The sequence below is a fragment of the Hemitrygon akajei genome, chromosome 4 (genome assembly GCF_048418815.1).
Source record: "Hemitrygon akajei chromosome 4, sHemAka1.3, whole genome shotgun sequence".
NCBI lineage: Eukaryota > Metazoa > Chordata > Chondrichthyes > Myliobatiformes > Dasyatidae > Hemitrygon > Hemitrygon akajei.
In genome coordinates, this window is record NC_133127.1 from 169448627 (window position 1) to 169469931 (window position 21305).

At 38.0% G+C, this 21305-nt stretch overlaps 1 protein-coding gene across 1 annotated transcript in view; it reads left to right on the forward strand.

Annotated features, from left to right (window-relative positions):
- LOC140726923 (FRAS1-related extracellular matrix protein 2-like) overlaps positions 1-21305 on the forward strand; it is a 212443-nt gene that overhangs the window by 55136 nt on the left and 136002 nt on the right. The window contains exons 3-4 of the mRNA XM_073043928.1: positions 15297-15443; positions 19243-19473. Coding sequence (XP_072900029.1) covers positions 15297-15443; positions 19243-19473 — 378 coding nt within the window. The remainder of the gene's footprint in view (positions 1-15296; positions 15444-19242; positions 19474-21305) is intronic.

The window sequence follows — 21305 nt, forward strand, 5'->3', positions numbered from 1 at the left end:
TGCACCACCCAGTAATCCCCCTGGTTTAATCCGAGCCTAATCACGGGACAATTTGTAATGACCAATTAGCCTATCAACTGGTACGCTTTTGGACTGTGGGAGGAAGCCAGAGCACCCAGAGGAAACCCATGCGGTCATGGGGAAAACGTACAAACTCCTGACAGGCAGCGGTGGGAAATGAACCTGGGTCATCTGCACTGTAAAGTGTTGTGCTACCATGTTATAGATAGTAGAGCCATTGCCTCACAGTGCCAGAGAACTGAGTTCAATCCTGATTTTGTGTTGCGGTTTGTACAGAATTTGTATGTTTTCTCTTTGACCAAATGGGTTTCCTCTGGGTGCTCTGGCTTCCTCTCACTTCCCAAAGTTGCACTGATTGGTTGTTAGATTGGCCAATTACATTGACCTTGGTGTGTAGCTAATTGGTAGAATCTGAGTGAAGCCCATGAGAATGCGGAGAGGATAAAAAATTGGATTAATGTCGGATTAGAGTAAATGTAGTGGTTGATGATTAGTGGGCTAAAGAGCCTGTTTCCATGCTGCATCATTCTGTGACACTAAAGTATGGCTGGAGTTGCAACAAAAGCAGTTGGATTTCGCCAACTGGTCAAAGTTTTGTTCAAATTCCACAACTTGCATTCTTAAGTCCATCGCCACGCACTCTAACTCACCTTGTAGGTATATTCAACATTCTCTTTCTGTGTATACCCTCATGTCATCATTGATCCAAGAGAAGCTACTGCCAAGTATGGAGTGCCTGTTTTTATTTTGCCAATCCAAATCAATATAAAAATGATTTTTCTTGGGTCACAACTTCCAAATTTTAAGAATTATTATAAAGCAAATCAACTTAGATTTATTGCATCTTTTTTTGAGAAAGATAAACCGGCATGGATCAGAATAGAACTAGATAAAATAGGAGAAAACACACCAGAAGACTTTATATATAAATGGGAATCTAAATGGATACGGGAAAAGAAAGAATCTCCTATATTAAAACATTTGATTGATTTATGGAATAAGATAAATGTTGACGATGAGACAAAGAAATCCATATTAGCAAAGAGATCTTTAATTCAAAATAGACTTTTACAATGGATAATCAACTTTTATATAATTGGTTTCAAAAAGGGATTAGATATATAGGAGATTGTTTTGAAGGAGGTATATTAATGTCATTCGATCAATTAAAGAATAAATATAAAGTATCAAACAACACTCTTTTTTGTTATTTTCAACTAAGGGCTTATTTAAGAGAAAAGTTAGGTCAAACAATGTTATTACCGAAACCCAATGAAATAGAAACTTTAATTCAAAAAGGAAAGACTAAAAAATTTATCTCTTGTATGTATAATTTGATTCAAAAACAGGCAATTAAACAAGGAGTCCATAAGTCAAGACAAAAATGGGAAAGTGATTTGAATATTAAAATTAAAGAAAAAAATTGGTCAAGACTATGTCTTGAGAGTATGACAAATACAATAAACGTCCGATTAAGATTAGTGAAATACAATTTTTTACATCAACTATATATTACACCACAAAAAATAAATAAATTGAACCCAAATTTATCTGATCAGTGTTTCCGATGTAACCAAGAAATTGGTACTTTTTTACATTCTACTTGGTCTTGTTCTAAAATTCAACCTTTTTGGACAAATTTAAGAGTTTTATTGGAACAAATTATTGGAATACAACTTCCACATAATCCAATATTACTTTTACTAGGTGATATTGAAGGGACAAAACCGATATCCAAATTGAATAAATATCAGAAAGAATTTATAAAAATTGCATTGGCAGTAGCCAAAAAAGCCATTGCAGTTACTTGGAAATCGGATACATATTTAAGTATAGATTGTTGGAAGAAAGAAATTTATGGCTGTATTCCACTTGAAAAAATTACTTATAATTTAAGAGATAAATATGAAACATTTTTGAAAATTTGGCGCCCTTATTTACAAAAGACAGGATTAAATATATAGGCGCTCCGAAGATGAAATAATTGGTTACTTGGGGAAAGAAATAAATATATGTACTAAAGTTATTACGAACTCCGTGGAGCATGTGGGGATCTTCTAATATCCAGGCATTCCTTTTTTTTTCTTTCTTTTTTCTTTCAGTAGGGATGTTAGGGGGGAGGGGTTAAGGGGAGGGGGGGATGGGTAACACATATTTTCTTTTTCACACACTTTTATTCTGTAACTATTTGAAAACACAATAAAAAAAGTTTAAAAAAAAATGATTTTTCTTGACTTCACCCCTATACACACAATGTGGGCATTATATATATGCTCAGGACAGGCAAATATACGGGCATTCTTTTTATCGAATCTACCTGTAAAAGTTTTATTCAACCTCAACAGGTCATCTAATTACAATAACATGTTTTTATTTTGCTTTGTTGGTAAAATTAATTTGAAAATATCAGGGAAAGACCACAGATGTTGAAGTTGCCAGTAATGGCAACAACCTCTGAAAGAATCTTTGTTCTAAATAAATAAATTGTATACAGAAGTAGTTTGGAAATTTTAGAATTCCAGTTAGAATTGAGCTTCATCTCTGAATCCTGCTTTCCACCTTTGTATTCCTACTATGAGTTATGGTATTCGATGGAGAAGCCTGAGACTCCAGGTACGATGCAAAGGCTAAACAGGAGATACATCCCACAGGAAATAGTGGGATGTGCAGCATCTGTGGAAGGAAAGGAATTGTTGAAATTTTGGACCATGAAATTATTTGCAGCATTGATCTCTTAATTATGAGAGGTTTAGCCACATCCTGCCAAGCTTTACTAGAAATGACCTTGGTAGATCCTCTGGTAATGGAGTAAGCAAAGTACCTAATCTGGCAAATGGAGGTTGATATGTTCATGATTAGAAAGGGTGTCAAAGGTTATGGAGAGCAGGCAGGAGAATAACAATGAAAAGGATTATTAATCAACCAAGATCAAATTTGGAACAGATTTGATGGGCTGAATAGCCTAATTCTACTCCTATGTCTTTTGGTCTAAATACCTCATGCATGAGGTTTTCCTTGTTTTTTCTCACTAAACCTGGTATTCCCTCTCTCTCTGCAGCCTCATTCTCCATGACAGTCATAGTGTATTGTTGCAGTCTAGCATCTATGGTGAAATGCGTCTTTAAAATGCTGACATCTTTTCTGGTCACTGCACTGCACTCTGTCAATAGCTGTGCTAAATTTAACCCACGTCTGGTCAGGTATCTTTTTAACTCTCCACCTTGGTGTAAATTATTCTAAGGATGTTTTATACTGCTTTTAGACTTAATTCATTATTTCTTGAGGGACCCCAAAATTAAAATTTATGCTAAACATAAAAAAGTTGTAATTCATTTTGAGACCATGGTGCATTTAAGATACATGGTGTCTTAATACTGACTGCTGCGAGTATATTTAATTGTGGTTGCCTTTGTAGTCGCAGTTGAAATGATGGAAATTTGGATTTCAAATAAATAGCAGCATATGAACTTCATTATTGTGGTGTAAAAAATGTTGTTCATGGTCAGAACTAAACATTGTGTGGTTTTCATGTTCCCTAATGGATAACCAAGCAAAGATAATTTGGGATTGGGGGACTAGGTTAATTTAATTTTTAATTTTTATTTTATTGAGATAAAGCCTGGAATAGGCCCACCTGGCCCTTTAAGCCACGCTGCCCAGCAGTCCTCCAATTTAATTCTAGTCTAATCACAGGTCAATTTACAATGACGAATTAACCTACTAACTGGTAGGTCTTTGGAATGTGGAAGGAACCCGGAGCACCTGGAGGAAACCCAAGTGGTCACGGGACAATGTACAAACTCCTTACAGGTAGTGATGGGTTGGCTGTACTAACCACTATGCTACAGTGCTGCTCCAAGTTAAATGTTGAGACTACTTGTTTTCAACTACATTTCGACAGCAATTTGAAATCACAGCATTCATTTTGATTACTTCATGATGTATAATTTTTAAGCTGATACCAATTGCAAGCTGACTGTGTCAAACAACCCTCTCCACTCTATTTTTCCTGATGTTGCTTAAATAATATTTTACATTCAGCCTTGTACTCAGTGTAGTACAGGGAATCCAAACTTTACAATGGTCTTACAACTACCTCAATGTGGAATTAGAGTCATTAAGAATGGATTTAGTAAAGCCAGTCTTGTCACAAAGTGTGACAATTTTACCATTATCTGCTTTTTGTTTCCATACTTATTTCAAGTTCACAGACACAGCAGGATTTGTTTCAACAAACTGGTAACTTTATTGAAATCAGCATTTTATCTCTAGATTGAAAAACCCCAGGCTAATATAAGTATAAATCTGCAGCAGTTGCTTTCAGATGCCTTTCCTTGTACAGACCCCTTTTATCAGTCTGTTTACTGGGTGGTCTGCTCCAGTTAATTGTCTCCACAAGCACAAATGTGCCCTCTCTTTGTCTATGAAACCTGCTAGAAATCCAGGCCCTCCACAGCTTCCAGGAAGCAAAGCCTTTCTTGTGCACACAGTTAGCTGTGTTGCTGCATAGTATCAGGCAGAGTGGAAACTGGCCCCCTATTGTCTTGAGAGACAGCATAAGTATAAACTGCAATATTAATAGGTATATCATCAATAAGTAGTTTTATGAGTGTTTGGGTTAAAGATGAAGTTTGGTGTTAAACTAAGTAAAGGAAAATAATGTGAAGTAAAGCAAGTAAATAAAACTATTTTTTGCCTGGATTGGAGAACGTGCCTTATGAGAATAAGTTGAGTGAATTTGGCTTTTTCTCCTTGGAGCGATAGAGGATAAGAGGTGACCTAACAGAGGTGTATAAGATGATGAGAGGCATTGATCATGTGGATAGCCGGAGGCTTTTTCCCCAGGGTTGAAATGGCTAACATGAGGGGGCATAGTTTTAAGATGCTTGGAAGTAGGTACAGAGTGGATGTCAGAGGTAGGTTTTTCACACAGAGTGGTGGGTGTGTGGAATGCACTGCCAGTGACAGTGGTAGAGGCAGATACAATAGGGTATTTTAAGAGACTCTGAGTTAGATGCATGGAGCTTAGAAAAATAGAGGGCTATGCGGTAGGGAAATTCTAGGCAGTTTTTAGGTTAGGTTACATGGTCAGCACAACATTGTGGGCCAAAGGGCCTGTAATGTGCTGTAGATTTCTATGTTAAATGCGTAGCTCTCATCCTGCTGATCATCAGTAGCTGTGTAGATGTAAGTTATGACTTTAATGTTTGTATCTAAGAATTTATTGAAGTACCTGCAGGTAATAGTGCTTGCATTGCATAAATAGTTCAGTCTTGCACTGCATTGCACTTTATGAAGTTAACAATGTCTTTTTGATATCTCTGTCAAACTACAATAATTTTAAGTTCCAAGAAAGCAGCAGCATGTTGTTCTATTTGTCCATTTCATCATTGCAAATCAAAAATGTGACTTAAGTATTTTCAAACCCACAGAAACAATTTTAAAAGTGGAACAATTTCACAGTGTGGCTTGTAGTTGTCCATGTGAGGACTCTCTGTCCCAATTATCAGTGGAAGAATATGCTGTGTTTCCATAGTAGTCAGTACCTGAATATTACAATGGGTGCCTTTCTAACCTATATTTGCCTTAGTGAGTAGCTCTTCAGGAAAACTCTTGGTAAATGCTCTGAGGATCCGTTTCGAACATAGGGAAATTGAGGTTGATTAGGAGGTACTTCCAGTGCCATGGCTTTCAAAGCACAAGCTCTTTGTACCTATCAAGCAAACTCAATGATGATATTTTATTGCCTGTAGGTACTCCAGAAGTTACTGTTCTATAAATTGTATTCCTAAAGCCAATTATTATATTGTATTTTTTCCTGCCAATATAAGGTTGTCTTATAAATTATTGGCTGAAAAATTCTGTATCTCAATATATTTTATTTGTGCACCACAGAAATGATTTTCATTAGAAACCTATTTACTTTGTCATGACATGCTGTCGTTAACTGTAGTACAGTCCACTCTGTGTTATGTACATGCATGTCTGCTTATGGAGTGATAGTATTCTTCACAATTGCATGACCAACTTGTCACATTTATGTAACTTACAAATAGTGCAGGCTTTTAGCAATGAAGCAGATTAAATAACTCATTCCTTTTCAACCCCCTCCCATAATCTAGTAACAGAAGGTTCCAGAACAAGTAATTACCTCAGACTCAGTTCCTTTTTTCCCTCAACATGCTGACATATTGTACAATTACCCATCACCCGCACCTAAACGCCATGATACCCCAGATTTCTCGTTTTTGTCCTAATTACCTCATCTGCCCCACATCACAAATCTTCTCCCTGCCTTTATTCCAGCAATCACTTCCTGTTGTCTCCTTGTAATCTTTGTCCTCCACTGATCTTTCCACTGGTATTTATGATTCTTGTTCAGGACCCTATTGATCTACTCTGATACTTTCTCCAGTCCACTTTGAACTTTTCCAACTCAAGCCCCTTGCCACCCTTTTCTTCTCTGGCAATATTCTGCTTTAATTATCTTCTCCAGAACCCTGTTCTCCCCTTCAGATTATGAACTTGCTCCCAATCATAATCACCTCCTCCCATTTTCCTTCCTCCAAGTTACCTCGCCATTTATTTGAACTTCTTTCTGCCAGCTTCTAGCAAACTACTTCCACAATTTTTCTTCTACTTCCCAATCATTTCCTCTTGCCAAGTTGGAAGATTGCTGAAGAAAGGGCTAGTAACTTTTCTGTGCACAAATCCAAATGAAAGACCAGTATTTGCATATTTGATGGAATCTCACAGTCATGCAGCATGGAATCAGACCATTCAGCCAAATTTATTCTGTGCCAACTAAGATGTCCATCCAAACTAATTCCATTTGCCTGTGTTTAACCAATGTACCTCTAAACCATTTCCATCCATGAAACAGTTAAGCATTTTTATTGTACCTGTTTCTACAGCTTCCTTTGTCAGCCCATTCAAAATACCCACAAGGTTGTGTGGAAAACATTGCCCCTTGGGTCCCTTTCACCTTAAATCTATCCTCTAATTTTAGACTGGGAAAATGTACTGTGACTATCCACCTTAACCATGAGCTTCAAGGTTTAATATACTTCAACCTCCTATGCTCCAGAAAAAAATAGTTCCAGCCTTTTCAGCCACTCCTCATAACTCAAGCTTCAAGGCATGCTTCCTATAGCTGGGCAACCTGAACTGCACACAATACTTCAAGTAGGGTCTTAGCAGTGATTTACAGAGTTACAACATGACATCTCAGCACGTGTACTCATTGCCCTGACCAATGAAGGCAGGTGTGGCAAGTGGATCCTTTGCTAGCCTGTCTGTTTGTATGCCGTGTATAGTGGAATATGGGAATCTTACATGAAACTGCCCCACTGACAGCATTGCATCTGGCAACACTCACTGAAGTATTTCTATGCAATATGACAACTCGAGGCTTCTCTGCTGTTCTTTGGGCTACCATATCTGAAGGCTATGTTAGGAGCTTCTCAAATTGGCTTTTCTTTTTTTCCAATATGTGAGTAATTTGTCAATCGTAACAAAAAAGCAAAATTGGTGATAATTATTTTCCAGCTTGACATTAAGCAAAATTAAAATTCTTTAAGTTTTGCCTTAAGGAAAATACTTGAGTTTATTGTCCAATGAATATGACTAATTTTATCAGTCAACCTTCATACAGCCAGATGGTTCTAGGTTGTTTCTGGAAAAGAATGTTGAAAATATGGTCAATTTAAATAAAGCACTTTTCAGCAAAATGTCTCCAAAGGGAGGAGAGCGGAACACTGTAGCCTATGGGTACCAGTACCGATTAATCTGAATCTTTGGGAACTCGATCAGTGACGCAGGAAATGTAACTACCCATGTGTAATCCTGTCCATTTTCTCCCCCATTACTTTCTTCCAATGATCATTCAGCCAAGAATGAAATTGAAACATGCATAGGGGCAATGTCATTTAAAAAGACGATAACACTGGTGCATTATAGAGTTCTCTTAATGAATTCCAGTTAAATTTTCACAGGGATTATAGTTGTCCACTCTGGTTTTCTGTAAGTCTTCGAGACCTTTCTCCAATTTAAAACTGGCAAAACCAAAAGCCAGTCTGTTTTACTCTTAGTAGGATGTGCATTTCATTAACACCAACCTTCCTGTTTACTTAATGAGGTTGCACTTGTTTTGAGCCTGGTCAGTACTGAATTTAGCCATCAGCACTTATCCAGTCCCTGATAGAGTCTTGTTTTCCCATTTAAAGTATTGAATGATTGTGTCCTGTCATATACTCTCTTCTTTTGGAAGTCAGCACAAAAATTTAGTTTCTTTTTGGCTTTCTAAGGCATTTCTTTATTTGAGGAGATTTATTTAAACACTAGTTTATTTAACAATAAGCATGGATAAGGTATTGCATAATCTTGTAAATTCAAGAAATGAGAAAGCTCATTTTAGTGATACAGAACTGTTGACAGTAATTGAAAGTCTGAGAAGCTATAGGGAGGAAATGTTACTTTTACCAAACTTGCACAAGTAGAATTTTACCTCCTTCTAGTTGATCACAAAGTCATGTGAATAATTATTAACATGGCAAGTTTGTAATAGAAAAATTTGGCCATGCAAAATTTTATATTTTACCATTGGGTCATTAGTTTATATGTTAAAAATAAATAATATGTACCAATAAGATCTCAGAATCATTTAATACTTCATATTGAATGAAATTGAATTCATATAATTGGACTTATAACTTGTAATAGCTTTCCTTTATAATTTATATGTTAATTCCAAGATAAGTGTACAACCAATAATGTTATAGAGGATTATTAGAAGTTTTAAAAGGCTTCTTCATTTTGATTCGCTAAAAGAATAGTTAATGATACAAGTTGTGAGCTGTTTCTATGGCTTCACTGACCCAATCCAAGCTTCAGAATAATCGATGCTTGACTCTGGTCTTCATTGAGGGAGGACAAAAGAACAAGATTGCCAAACATCCAATCCTGGTTTGATTTGTAACAACTAACAAAGATTTCAAATAAGCAAAGTCAAACTTGTCTTTGGAACTACAAACTAAGAGGAATCCAAGTAAAATGAAGCTGTTGTATGATAGATGAACTTAAGTCAATGGGTTTCAGAGCAGTAAATGATATATTTGTGGTCAACTATCACTGAAGAAGCAAGTGGAGGCAAAGCTGATTGGAAGGACGAGCCTTGCTGGTGAAAAGATGAAATGCAATATGTTCAAGACTGGTTTGCAGGCAGTGCTGGTGTCGCTGTCACTGTTGGAGTGAATGATTTGGAGGAGTTCGATACCTGAGCCGGGTGTGAGGTTGAATTGCTCTGAGCACTGAACCGATTTGGTGAGATTGAGAATGGCCCTGGGCTGTGTGGCCCAAGCGTGTTGCTACGCCAAGGTCCAGGACCTGGAGTGAGGCACTACCCGGAGCACAGACAATTTAAATGCCGGCCCGAACAGACCGGAAAGCCCGAGTTTTGGGACTGGAGGCAAGGGTCGGCCTGACTTTGCTCGCTGTTCCGCAATGAGCTCATTCTTTTTTCCGCGGTGCTGACGCTCTGGACCACTCCGGTGGCTGTCATCTCCGTGCGTTTCACTGAGTTTTTACCCTGCAAGTATGGAGAATCTGAGGCTTGGGGCTACTCCGGCTGCTCAAGGGAGCAGATCTAAGGGCTCAGTCTCGTTTGCAATATTGTCATCTACTTCCATTGTTTGCATGGTGAGTGTGAGTGAGAGAATCTGAGAGTGTGTGTTTTCCTCTTTCTCTGCAGAGTGGTTATGGGCTTTCATTTTTTTTTAATTGAGTTCTTCAGGTTTTTTTTTTGCTTTGTGGCTGCCTGTAAGCAAACAGATGCCAAGATGTATAATTTATATATTCTTTGATAATAAATCTACTTTGAATCTTTGATTATAATTTCATTTGCAAATCAGTTTACTATTGTTATATGAAATGGACCAGAAATTTGTCTTGTAGGATGATCATGTTAAGATTTCCAATCACTCATTTTTAATTATTCTTTGGATTGAATGTGATGAAACCCTGCATTTCCAACATAACTTGTAACCTTTTCAGTGCTTGCTGTTCAACAGATAGAATGAGCAAGAATTTATTTCAAATGTAAATTCCTATTTACAAAGGGAGATATCAAACCACTGCTGTAATACTTAATTAATGTATCTTTCAAGAGCATAATTAGGGATGAAGGGTTCATAATTTAATATTCCAGTCCTCCATCTAGTTCATATATGTCAAACTCAAGGCCCGCGGGCCAAATCCAGCCCGCGGTGGAATTATCTTTGGCCCGCGAGATAATATCTAATTACTATTAAAGCTGGCCCCAGTAATCGAAGCGCCTATGGTGTATGATATGGCTAATGCTGAGTTTATTCAGGTACCAGGTTTTCAGGGTTTTTAGTGTTTATTCGGCAGTCCTGCTCGGCAGTCTTCTTCATAAGAAATGGAATTTGTAAAGTGAAACACTTTGTAGTTATAGCAGAGACTGAGACACATGAGAGCAGGCTGAAAAAACGGAGGCAACGAAAGCTGCGTTTGCACGCGTCCGACCGATCCGGCCCGCATGAAGCTGCATTTTGCTCAATCCGGCCCGTGACCTAAAATGAGTTTGACACCCCTGATCTAGTTAGTCATCTGTATTATAGTAGCATTCCTGGTTTTATTAACTGTAGAACAAATGATTAGAATTTCATGAATGCTTACAAAGACATATTAAACAATTGCACTGTAGAAATGTTTCTGGCTTTACAATGGCCTGAATGGTGTAAAATCATTTAACTGGAATTTCTAGTTAATAACTTCACTGGTGACCTATTCTAGTTGATATAAATCCATTTGGCATTCTTCTCCCTTCACTTGTCTTAACCTTTGCCAAATTTATGATATGAAAACTGACTAGTATTTCTGTCAAGCATGTCCTTTTTGATAATATATCACACAATTAGAAGTTCGGTGAAGGTTAAATATTGGGTTGTATGCCTTGTGATTTTCATTGTCTTCACAAAAAGATATTAACTTTCACCAATGCAGTTTATCTGCTTACAAGCCTATGGTGATCTAGTCTGTCCCAAGTGGGATATATTGCTGGTGACCCAACAAAAATGATAAATCAGGTGCTATTTATTTTCAATTTTTAGCTCTCTTTTTAACTAGTATATCTCTAGCCAGTGTATCTTCCCTCAAACCATTAGGCTTCTGAGTTCCCTGCCACATCACATTGAAAGTGTCACTTGTTAATCTGTTCTGTACTTTAATTTAATTTATCCACTTTAGCTTGTTTAATTATACTTAATGCATGTGTAGATTTTGTCCTTACTTTCATAAATTATTATGTGCTATGTGTACTACTATGTTTTACACCCTGATTCAGAGACACGTCCTGTTTGATGGTGTACATGTATATGGTTAAATGACAATAAACTTGACTTCACTTGAACTGCAAGCAAAATAGTTTGATAAATGCACTGGATTCTGATGTGTTCTTGCTTTGTCTATAAAATGGTTGGAAATTTGTGGAGGATATATCTGTGAAACATAGTAGCGGCTGCATGGTAGCATAGTGGCTAACACATCACTTTACAGTACCAGCGACCCAGGTTCGATTCCCGCTGCTGTCTGCAAGGGGTTTGTTTGTTCTCCCCATGACTGCATTGGCGTTGCCAGGTTAATTGGTCATTGTAACTTGTCCCATGATTAGGCTAGGGTTAAATCAGGGGTTGCTGAGTGGCATGGCTCGAAGTGCTGACAGGGCTGCTTCTGTGCTGTATCTGAATAAATGAATGAAATAAATAAACATGTTATTGTCATATTCTTATTAAATTGAGAATTGAAATAGAATAAGCATGGAATGATTTAAGTATTCAGTTCCTCAGTGTAAATTTGTGGAGTGGCTTTGGGCATTTCAAAAGCTGTAGTCCACAGAGTTCCCATTTTACATTCAATATTGTTGTAAAAAAATCTACAGGTCGGTACCAAAGTTCAAGGACCTCAAAGCACTGAAGAGATATCTCCAACATTGTCTCTATGATATTTGAGAAATCCACTGGAAGGCTAAGTGAACTAAATTCATCATCCTCCCCTCAAACAACATCCCCAGATCTGAAGCCCTTTTTACATTCAGTCTGTTCTTAGCTACAATATTCATAAGCCTTGGCATCAGACTCTTGAAATACGCGTCCTATTCCAAACTGTCATAGGAAGAGATTGTCAGGTGGGCGGATGTTTCAAAGCTCCTTTGAAAATTTATTCCCAGGAAATGCTGATCCATGACTGCTTGGAAGTGGAAAATGCATGTTTTGCTTGGTATTGAGAACATCAAATTGATGTATTGAGACTGCATAGAAGCCTGGTATTCATGGCAGGAGTATAACATCTTGCAAACTACACCCTCCTATTCCTCCATCAAACATCCCTCACCCCCTCTGTAGTAGGATCTGTGAGCTCTATGTTGGTCTCATTAATCATGTCAAAGTACACAGCACTAGAGAGGGAAAAGTCCTCCTTGATCCCAAGAAGAAAAAAGATCACATTTCAGGTTATTTCATGCTTTGATTTACAAGGTATTCTTTCAATTTGTGGTGCATTTCAAAACAATATTTATAGCTAAAAAATGATGACAATTCTTAGCAGGCCAAGTAACATCTGTTTTAAAAAGGGTAGATAAAATTTCAAGAAAAGTTAGAAATCAAATATGTTTTGAGGTGCATGAATAGAGAAGGGTGAAGAGGGCAAAGGGAACCTCTGTGATTAGTGTAGACCAAAAGAATCCACGTGACACAAATAGTGTTTATGCTGGCTGAGAGAGGGCACTGAAGCTGAGTGACGATAGTTGGAATTTGGAAGCCTGTTGTTTTTGGGAGGTAATAGTAAATAGGTCAATATCACATTTTAAGAGAACAAAAATCATTGTACTAGTTCTTAATGCAGAGATCGTATTTCATACAAAGAATGAGAATTATATGATATGATTAAAAAGCTGAGGATGCCGGAAATACTGAGCAGGTCAGAGAGGTGATTTCAGATCATAGTTGACATGTCTCTAATGCTGAAAAATTGATTTGTGCTGTAAACCAGGTGGGTTGCAGAACATTCAGAAACATTAAAAAACAGAAGATGCTTGAAAAATCTAACAGGGCAGGCAGCAGTATTTCACCTCTGTGACCCTTCTTGATAATTCTAGCATCTGGTGCTCTTTTTTTGTTAGTTTACATTTACTGAAAGATTCAGCCTTGGAACAGTACTTTGCCTAAAGATTTAGGTCTGTGATGGCTATTTGACTATTATTCATCTATCTAGATGAACTTATTCACAGGCTCATCAACTTCTCTGGAGCTGGAAACAAGCTGATAAAGAATCACTAGTTTCCTGCAAGAACAGAGTTGAACTTTTAAAGTTCAAAGTAAATTTATTATAAAAATACATGTATGTCACTGTATACAATGCTGAGGTTCATTTACTTGTGAACATTTACAGTAAATACCAGAAATACAATAGAATCAATAAAAGGCCACACTCAACAGAACGTACAAACAACTAACGTGCTAGGGGCAACAAACAAATAAATATTATTAAGAACATTATATGAAGAGTTGGAGTGATGGAGGATGAGAGGTGACCTGATAGAAATGTATAAGATGATGAGAGGCATTGATCATGTGGATTGTCAGAGGCTTTTTTCCCCAGGGCTGAAATGGCTGCCACAGAGGGCACAGGTTTAAGGTGCTGGGAAGTAGGTACAGAGGAGATGTCAGGGGTAAGTTTTTTACGCAGAGTGGTGAGTGCATGGAATGGGCTGCTGGCAATGATGGTGGAGGCGGATATGATAGGGTCTTTTAAGAGACTTTTGGATAGGTACCGGTATATGGAGCGTAGAAAAATAGAGGGCTATAGGTAAGCCTAGTAATTTCTAAGGTAGGGACATGTTCGGCACAACTTTGTGGGTCGAAGGGCTTGTATTGTGCTGTAGGTTTTCTATGTTTCTGTTTCTAGTACTTGACAGTGAGTTTATAGGTTCTGAGAAAAGTTCAGTGCTGAAGTTGAGTGAAGTTGTCCCCTCTGATTCAAGAGCTTGACGGTTGAGGGATAATTACTGTTCCTGGACCTGGTGGTGAGGATGCAGAGACTCCTGCAGCTCTTTCCTGATGACAGCAGTGAGAACAGAGCATGGCCTGGATGGTGGGGCCCTTGACGATAGATGCTGTTTTCCTGACACAACGCTCCATGTAGATGCGTGAGGAGTGCTTTACCCGTGATAGGCTGGTCTGTATCCACTACTAGTTGTAGGCTTTTCTGTTCAAGGGCATTGTTGTTCCTATGCCAGGCCATGATCCAGCCAGTCAATATCCTCTCCACCGCATATTGTCAAAGTTTTAGATAATATGCCGAATCTTCGCAAACTTGAAAGAAATTAGAGGTGCTGCTCTGCTTTCTTTGTAATGACACGTACGTGCTGGGCCAAGGACAAATCCTCTGAAACGGTAACAGAGAGGAAGCCGAATGAGTTTTAATATCACTGGCACATGTCTTGAAATTTATTGTTTTTTTGGCAACAGTACATTGCATTACATCAGAATTTATACAGCAGTAAATTATATGAAGATTGGCACAGGACCGAAAGAAGCTGCAGAGGGTCGTAAATTTAGTCAGTTCCACCTTGGGTACTAGCCTACAAAGTACCCAGGACATCTTCAAGGAGCAGTGTCTCAGAAAGGCAGCGTCCATTATTAAGGACCTCCAGCACCCAGGGCATGCCCTTTTCTCATTGTTACATCATATGGGAGATACAGAAGCCTGAAGGCACACCCTCAGCAATTCAGGAGCAACTTATTCCCTTTTGTCATCCAATTCCTAAATGAACATTGAACCCGTGAACACCACCTCACTTTTTCAATGTATATTATTTCTGTTTATGCATGAGTTTTAATCTACAATATACGTTTGCTGTTATTTATTTATTTATTTGTCTTCTATAATGTGTTGCATTGAACTGCTGCTGCTAAGTTAACAAATTTTGCAACACATCCTGGTGATAATAAATCTGGTTCTGATACATACATATACTGTATATATAATTTCTGAAATTAAATTAAGTAACTAATGCAAAAAGAGAGCACAAGAAAGGAGTGGGTGGTATTCATAGGGTCATTGTCCATTCAGAAGTCTAATGGCAAAGGGAAAGAAACTGTCCCAGAAACACTTAATGTGTGCCCTCAATATTGTTACAATTAATTTATTGATTGTATGGTACACATTTAAATTTGTTTTCTCTCCAATTTTCATTGCAGGTGGTAATAAGTTGAAGAATCAGTTTTTCCGTTTAAACTGGGCTTGGATTTCTCTGGAGAAGGAATACTACCTAATAGATGAGAGTTCTAAATTTCTGGAGGTTACTCTGAAGCGCAGAGGCTTTCTTGGAGAAACTTCATTTGTTGGTAAGGTACCATTTAGAAATTGAAACTGTTACGGGATTGCATTATTTACACAAATACCATCTAACTGAAAGACGTGTGTATCTCCAAATGACATCCGCACTGTTATAAACCTGTGTTATCTGCTAGGCTGAGCATTCTATTTTTTCTCTAGGCTGAATGGTCTAAATAAAATTGTTAAATATGCATTAGAAGTTATCCCAATTCTGAATCTCTGTAGTAAGGAGTTTCTTTGCTAACAGCTGAATCTATATGACATGAAAGAAGGATCCAAAATTTCACAAATTTCTTATCCAAGAATGATGTAATGTTATTAATATTCCTTTAGAGATAACTGGCACTGAATCAGTAATCTCAATGTGACTGTTTTGCCATTGTCTTATCACAGATAATTATTGTAACTTCCATAGAGACAGTTCACTATCAACAATATTTACGTGTTAAATCAAACACATCTCTAAAAGCCAGTCTGCATAAATGTCAGATTTGGGTTGCTACTGAATGTAGAAAAAAACTTGCACTTGAAGCCTACTCACCAATTTCACCCTTGTCTAAGCAGTTTAAATTTCGAAGCTGAAACAGTCATTATATTTGGGTAAAATAAAATCATAGATAGATAGATAGATAGATAGATACTTTATTCATCCCCATGGGGAAATTCAACATTTTTTTCCAATGTCCCATACACTTGTTGTAGCAAAAACTCATTACATACAATACTTAACTCAGTAATAATATGATATGCATCTAAATCACTAACTCAAAAAGCATTAATAATAGCTTTAAAAAAAGTTCTTAAGTCCTGGCAGTTGAATTGTAAAGCCTAATGGCATTGGGGAGTATTGACCTCTTCATCCTGTCTGAGGAGCATTGCATCGACAGTAACCTGTCGCTGAAACTGCTTCTCTGTCTCTGGATGGTGCTATGTAGAGGATGTTCAGGGTTTTCCATAATTGACCGTAGCCTACTCAGCGCCCTTCGCTCAGCTACCGATGATAAACTCTCCAGTACTTTGCCCACGACAGAGCCCGCCTTCCTTATCAGCTTATTAAGACGTGAGGCGTCCTTCTTCTTAATGCTTCCTCCCCAACACGCCACCACAAAGAAGAGGGCGCTCTCAACAACTGACCTATAGAACATCATCAGCATCTCACTGCAGACATTGAATGACGCCAACCTTCTAAGGAAGTACAGTCGACTCTGTGCCTTCCTGCACAAGGCATCTGTGTTGGCAGTCCAGTCTAGCTTCTCGTCCAACTGTACTCCCAGATACTTGTAGGTCTTAACCTGCTCCACACATTCTCCATTAATGATCACTGGCTCCATATGAGGCCTAGATCTCCTAAAGTCCACCACCATCTCCTTGGTCTTGGTGACATTGAGACGCAGGTAGTTTGAGTTGCACCATATCACAAAGTCCTGTATCAGTTTCCTATACTCCTCCTCCTGTCCATTCCTGACACACCCCACTATGGCCGTGTCATCAGCGAACTTCTGCACATGGCAGGACTCCGAGTTATATTGGAAGTCAGATGTGTACAGGGTGAACAGGACCGGAGAGAGTACGGTTCCCTGTGGCGCTCCTGTGCTGCTGACCACTGTGTCAGACCTACAGTCTCCCAACCGCACATACTGTACTTTTAGTTCTAAAAAGAAACTAAAGATCACCAGCAATAAATGTTTGTATGTATGTCAAAGCAGCTGAGTACATTTATTGCAATTCCACTGCATCTGCTCAAAAAAAACTCAAGTATTAAATTTTGCAGAATAATACTGAACGTCATTCTAATATTGCCTTTATTTCTTCCTCCACTATTTGAGCCACTGAGTACTGAACTCTGATAGATAGATATATATAGGTCATACTTCAGTTGTCTGAAAAAACTTGTTTTAAGATTTTTGCAACCCAGGATTCAGCATCTTGTTTTACACCAAAAGCCCAGGGAAAATAAATGCTTCTCATTCAGTGTTAGCAGAGAGGTGCGTTTAACCCAAAGGTTAGGTGGAAGGTTTCCAGGTTGTGTGTGTAGCCAAAAATCCAAGAGAATGAACTATCATATTCAATGGTTTGGCACAGGTTTCAACTTTGGTGTTCTTTTCATCTGCTTTCATGTTGATAAAATGCATTTAAACTTATTAGATCTAATAATTAGTTTCTTTCTTGCAATGCTTTCAGTTAAAATTCAATACTGGCTCTAGATGATGTAGTATTTACTTATTTTGCTAATTAGAAATAAATCATTAATTGTATTTTGGAAATAAAATTATATTCATTTTCAAGTTGTATTATCCAGCAAGATTTTAGAGATTCCTCTTTTCTCATTTTGGATACTATTTCTCCTTAGCTTTAGATGGGAGAACAAAGGGACAAATTAAGGACGATTTTGCAACTTCTGGCGTCAGTACGAATAGTGCTCATGGAGGAACAGATGGGTTAAGGTTTTTCCTGTGTGCTCTGTTAGAAAGGGTTGATTGAATGTTAACTAGTTGCAATATAATGCTGTTGCATTTAGCCTGCTGATCATTCTGTCGTTTAAGCAGCACAAAGGCTTTTGTGTTTAAATTCCAGCACTGCGAGTTGTGAAACTTAATTTGTGGAGAGGAACCAGTAAAATAATGCAAAGTGCTGGAAAATTGGTTCCCTCATGTCCTCTAGTGAAAGGTGCTTACATTTATCTCATCTGATTTCAGTCCACACTTAGAGATTAACTCTCAATGCATCTAATACAGCTCAGGATAGGCAGTAAATAGAGACGCTGGTATCAAAGCAAACTACAAAAATGTTTACTCTTTGATTATCATTGAAATTAAAGATGTAAGTTAAACTATTATTGGAGAAGTACAGATACCTAAGGGAAATGTACACCTGGAGGAACTCGCAAAGGAGTAGGGCGAGATTCAAGATTGTTTATTGTCTTTCATCAGTACACAAGTGTAAAGGAGAACAAAATGATTATTACTTCAGATTCGATGCAGCATAAAAAAGTATAACAAACAGAATAAATATAAATATATAAGTCATCCTATAAAAAAAACAATGTAAGTAATTGAACTGTTATATACATAAAGTGACGCTCGGTGATGTGTAGGTAGTGGTGGGGTGGAGATGGTGATCAGCCTGACGCCTTGGGGGAAGTAAGTGCTTTTGAGTCTAGTGATTCTGGCGTGGATGCTGTGTAACGTCTTCCCCAGTGTAAGTGGGACAAACAGTTCATAAGCATGCTGGGTCATGAAGAGGTTTGAAAATAAGAGTGGGAATTTGAAAACTGAGCTTTTGTTCAACCGAGAAACAATGTAGATCAGTCAGATGAAGAAAGGAATTAAACTTGATACGTGTTAGAACATGGCTAGCAATAGAATATAAATATATAGTATCAAAAGCTGTTACTTTAAAAGTTTTACATTATATTTGCAATTTCTTTAAAACATTTTATTTAAACATTATGCTTTATGTGCATAAACTTCAAATTATCTATTATAAAATAAAAATAAATTAAAAAAGATGCTGTGTAGTCTACATTTTCCTTTGTTCCCTGCTCCTTTGTTTTCGCTTGTCTCTGACTGCTTTTCATGCATTGTATTACAGTGCAGATATTTTCAGGGAAGTTTGGTGTGTTGCCATCAGCATAGAAATTACTTTTGACCCCTTTGATTTAATGCAGATTATGTCCATTGTTTGCCTTAATTGTGCATTCAAATTATGCCAGCTAGGAATTCATCCCCTTGTTTTACCAGTACAGCAAGAAGATATGTCAGATTTACTTGGATATTGACCCAGCTGTTCTTTGTATTCGATTGACAGGCATTGGTACAAGAGATGGCACAGCTGAGAAGGATAAGGATTTCAGGGGGAAATCCCAAAAGCAGGTGCAGTTCAATCCAGGTCAATCCACAGCAACATGGAGAGTACTCATTTTGACAGATCATGAATACGAGCGATCTGAAACATTCCAGATTGTACTGTCGGAGCCAGTAATGGCTGTTCTCGAATTCCCAGAGATTGCAACCGTGGAGATTGTCGACCCGGATGATGGTAAATATTGTTAAGAGCATTTTGTTTCTGTATTCTTGCCCTAGATGTACATGATTATATGTTGTTGGAATTAGTTAACATATTTTGCATTTAGTTAAATTTAGATTATCATACTAATATCGAAAAAGCGAGAATGTACAGCATATATATCTAGAAAAAAGTTTTTGTTTAGCTTTGGATGTGATCTCTATCTGATATGGTCATAGATATTTTTAATGTCACCTTTGTCAACATCATATAGACTTCATCAGATCCGTCCTCAAAGTTATGGTACACCTCTGGTTTAATCCTTCAATCATTGGCTCAGCCATGTTATGTTAACTTAATCTCACTATCCTCTGGCAAATTCCTTATTTGCAATGAACAAGAATAACTGAAGACATTTTTTTCCAATAGAATCTCCTCTTAGAAGCCTTTCCTTACTTCCTCCATTGTCATTTTCAAGGAATAGGCAACACTTGCATTACCTCAGCTCTAAGGTCTCTGCAGTTGTGACTATACTCCTCAAACCCACTGTCTGAGAAGCCGGCAGTCTTCCTCCTGCTTTGGCTTTGATCCTCGGACTTTATTCTGCAATTTCCAACTTCAGTCTCTTCATTGAGGCTGACACTGTTTGCTTCTTGCCTGGTTTTGGGGAATTATCCACCCTCAAAACTGCACTGTGAATTTATCTCTTCTTTAGACCATGATGGAATGGCAGAGACTCAATGGGATGAACGACCTAATTCTTATGATCTAAAGAAGAGATAAATTTCCAATGTAACTTTATTATCCCTCTCAATCCAGTTCTCCTCCCTTCTCCCTGTAACCTTTGATGCCCTGCCAAATGAACAGCCAAGCAACACCTGCTTTATGTATACTCAATAACTTGGCCTCCATGACCATCAGTGGCAATAAATTCCACAGAATCACCATCTTCTGGCTAAAGAAATTCCTCATCTTTGTTCTAAGTTGATGTCCCTTTATTCTGAGGCTGTGCCTCCTGGTAATAGACTCACCCACTATAGGAAACATCCTCTCCACATGCGCTCTATCTAGGCCTTTCAATACTTGATAGGTTTCAATGAGATCTTCCCTCACTCTTCTAAATACCAGTGAGTATGGGCCTAGAACCAACCAACACACCTCAAATGTTAATACTTTCATTCTTGGGATAATTCTCGTGAACCTCCTCGTGTACCTCTCCAATGCCAATGCATTTCTTCTGAAGTAAGGGGCCCAGAACTGCTCACAATACTTCTTGTAAGGCCATTGCATCCTCAGCATTACATCCTTGCTTTTATATTCTAGTCCTTTTGAATGAATGCCAACGTTGAATTTGCCTTTCTTACCACTGACTCAATCGGCAAGTTAACTTGCAGCGTATCCTACAAAAGGACTCCCAAATCCCCTTGCACCTCTAATTTTTGCATTTTCTCCCCATTTAGAAAATAGTCTAAACACTTAATTCTAACAAAGTGCATGGCCAGACATTTCCCTACGCTGTTTTCCCATCTAGCACATTTTTGCCCATTGTTCCACTGTCTAAGTCCTTCTGCAGATTCCCTGCTTCCACAACGTACCTGCCGCTCCATCTATCTTCATATCATCTGTAAATGTGACCACAAAGCCATCAACTCTGTCATCCAAATCATTCACATATAAGGGGAAAGAAGCAGTCCCAATACTAAAACATGTTGAACACCACTTGACACAGGCAGCCAGCCAGAAAATTCCCCCTTTATTCCCACTCTTTGTCTCCTGCTAGTCAAACAATTTCCTCTCCATGCTAGTACCTTTCCTGTAATCTTTGGCTGTTACTTTGTTAAGCTGCATCATGTGTGGTTCCTTGT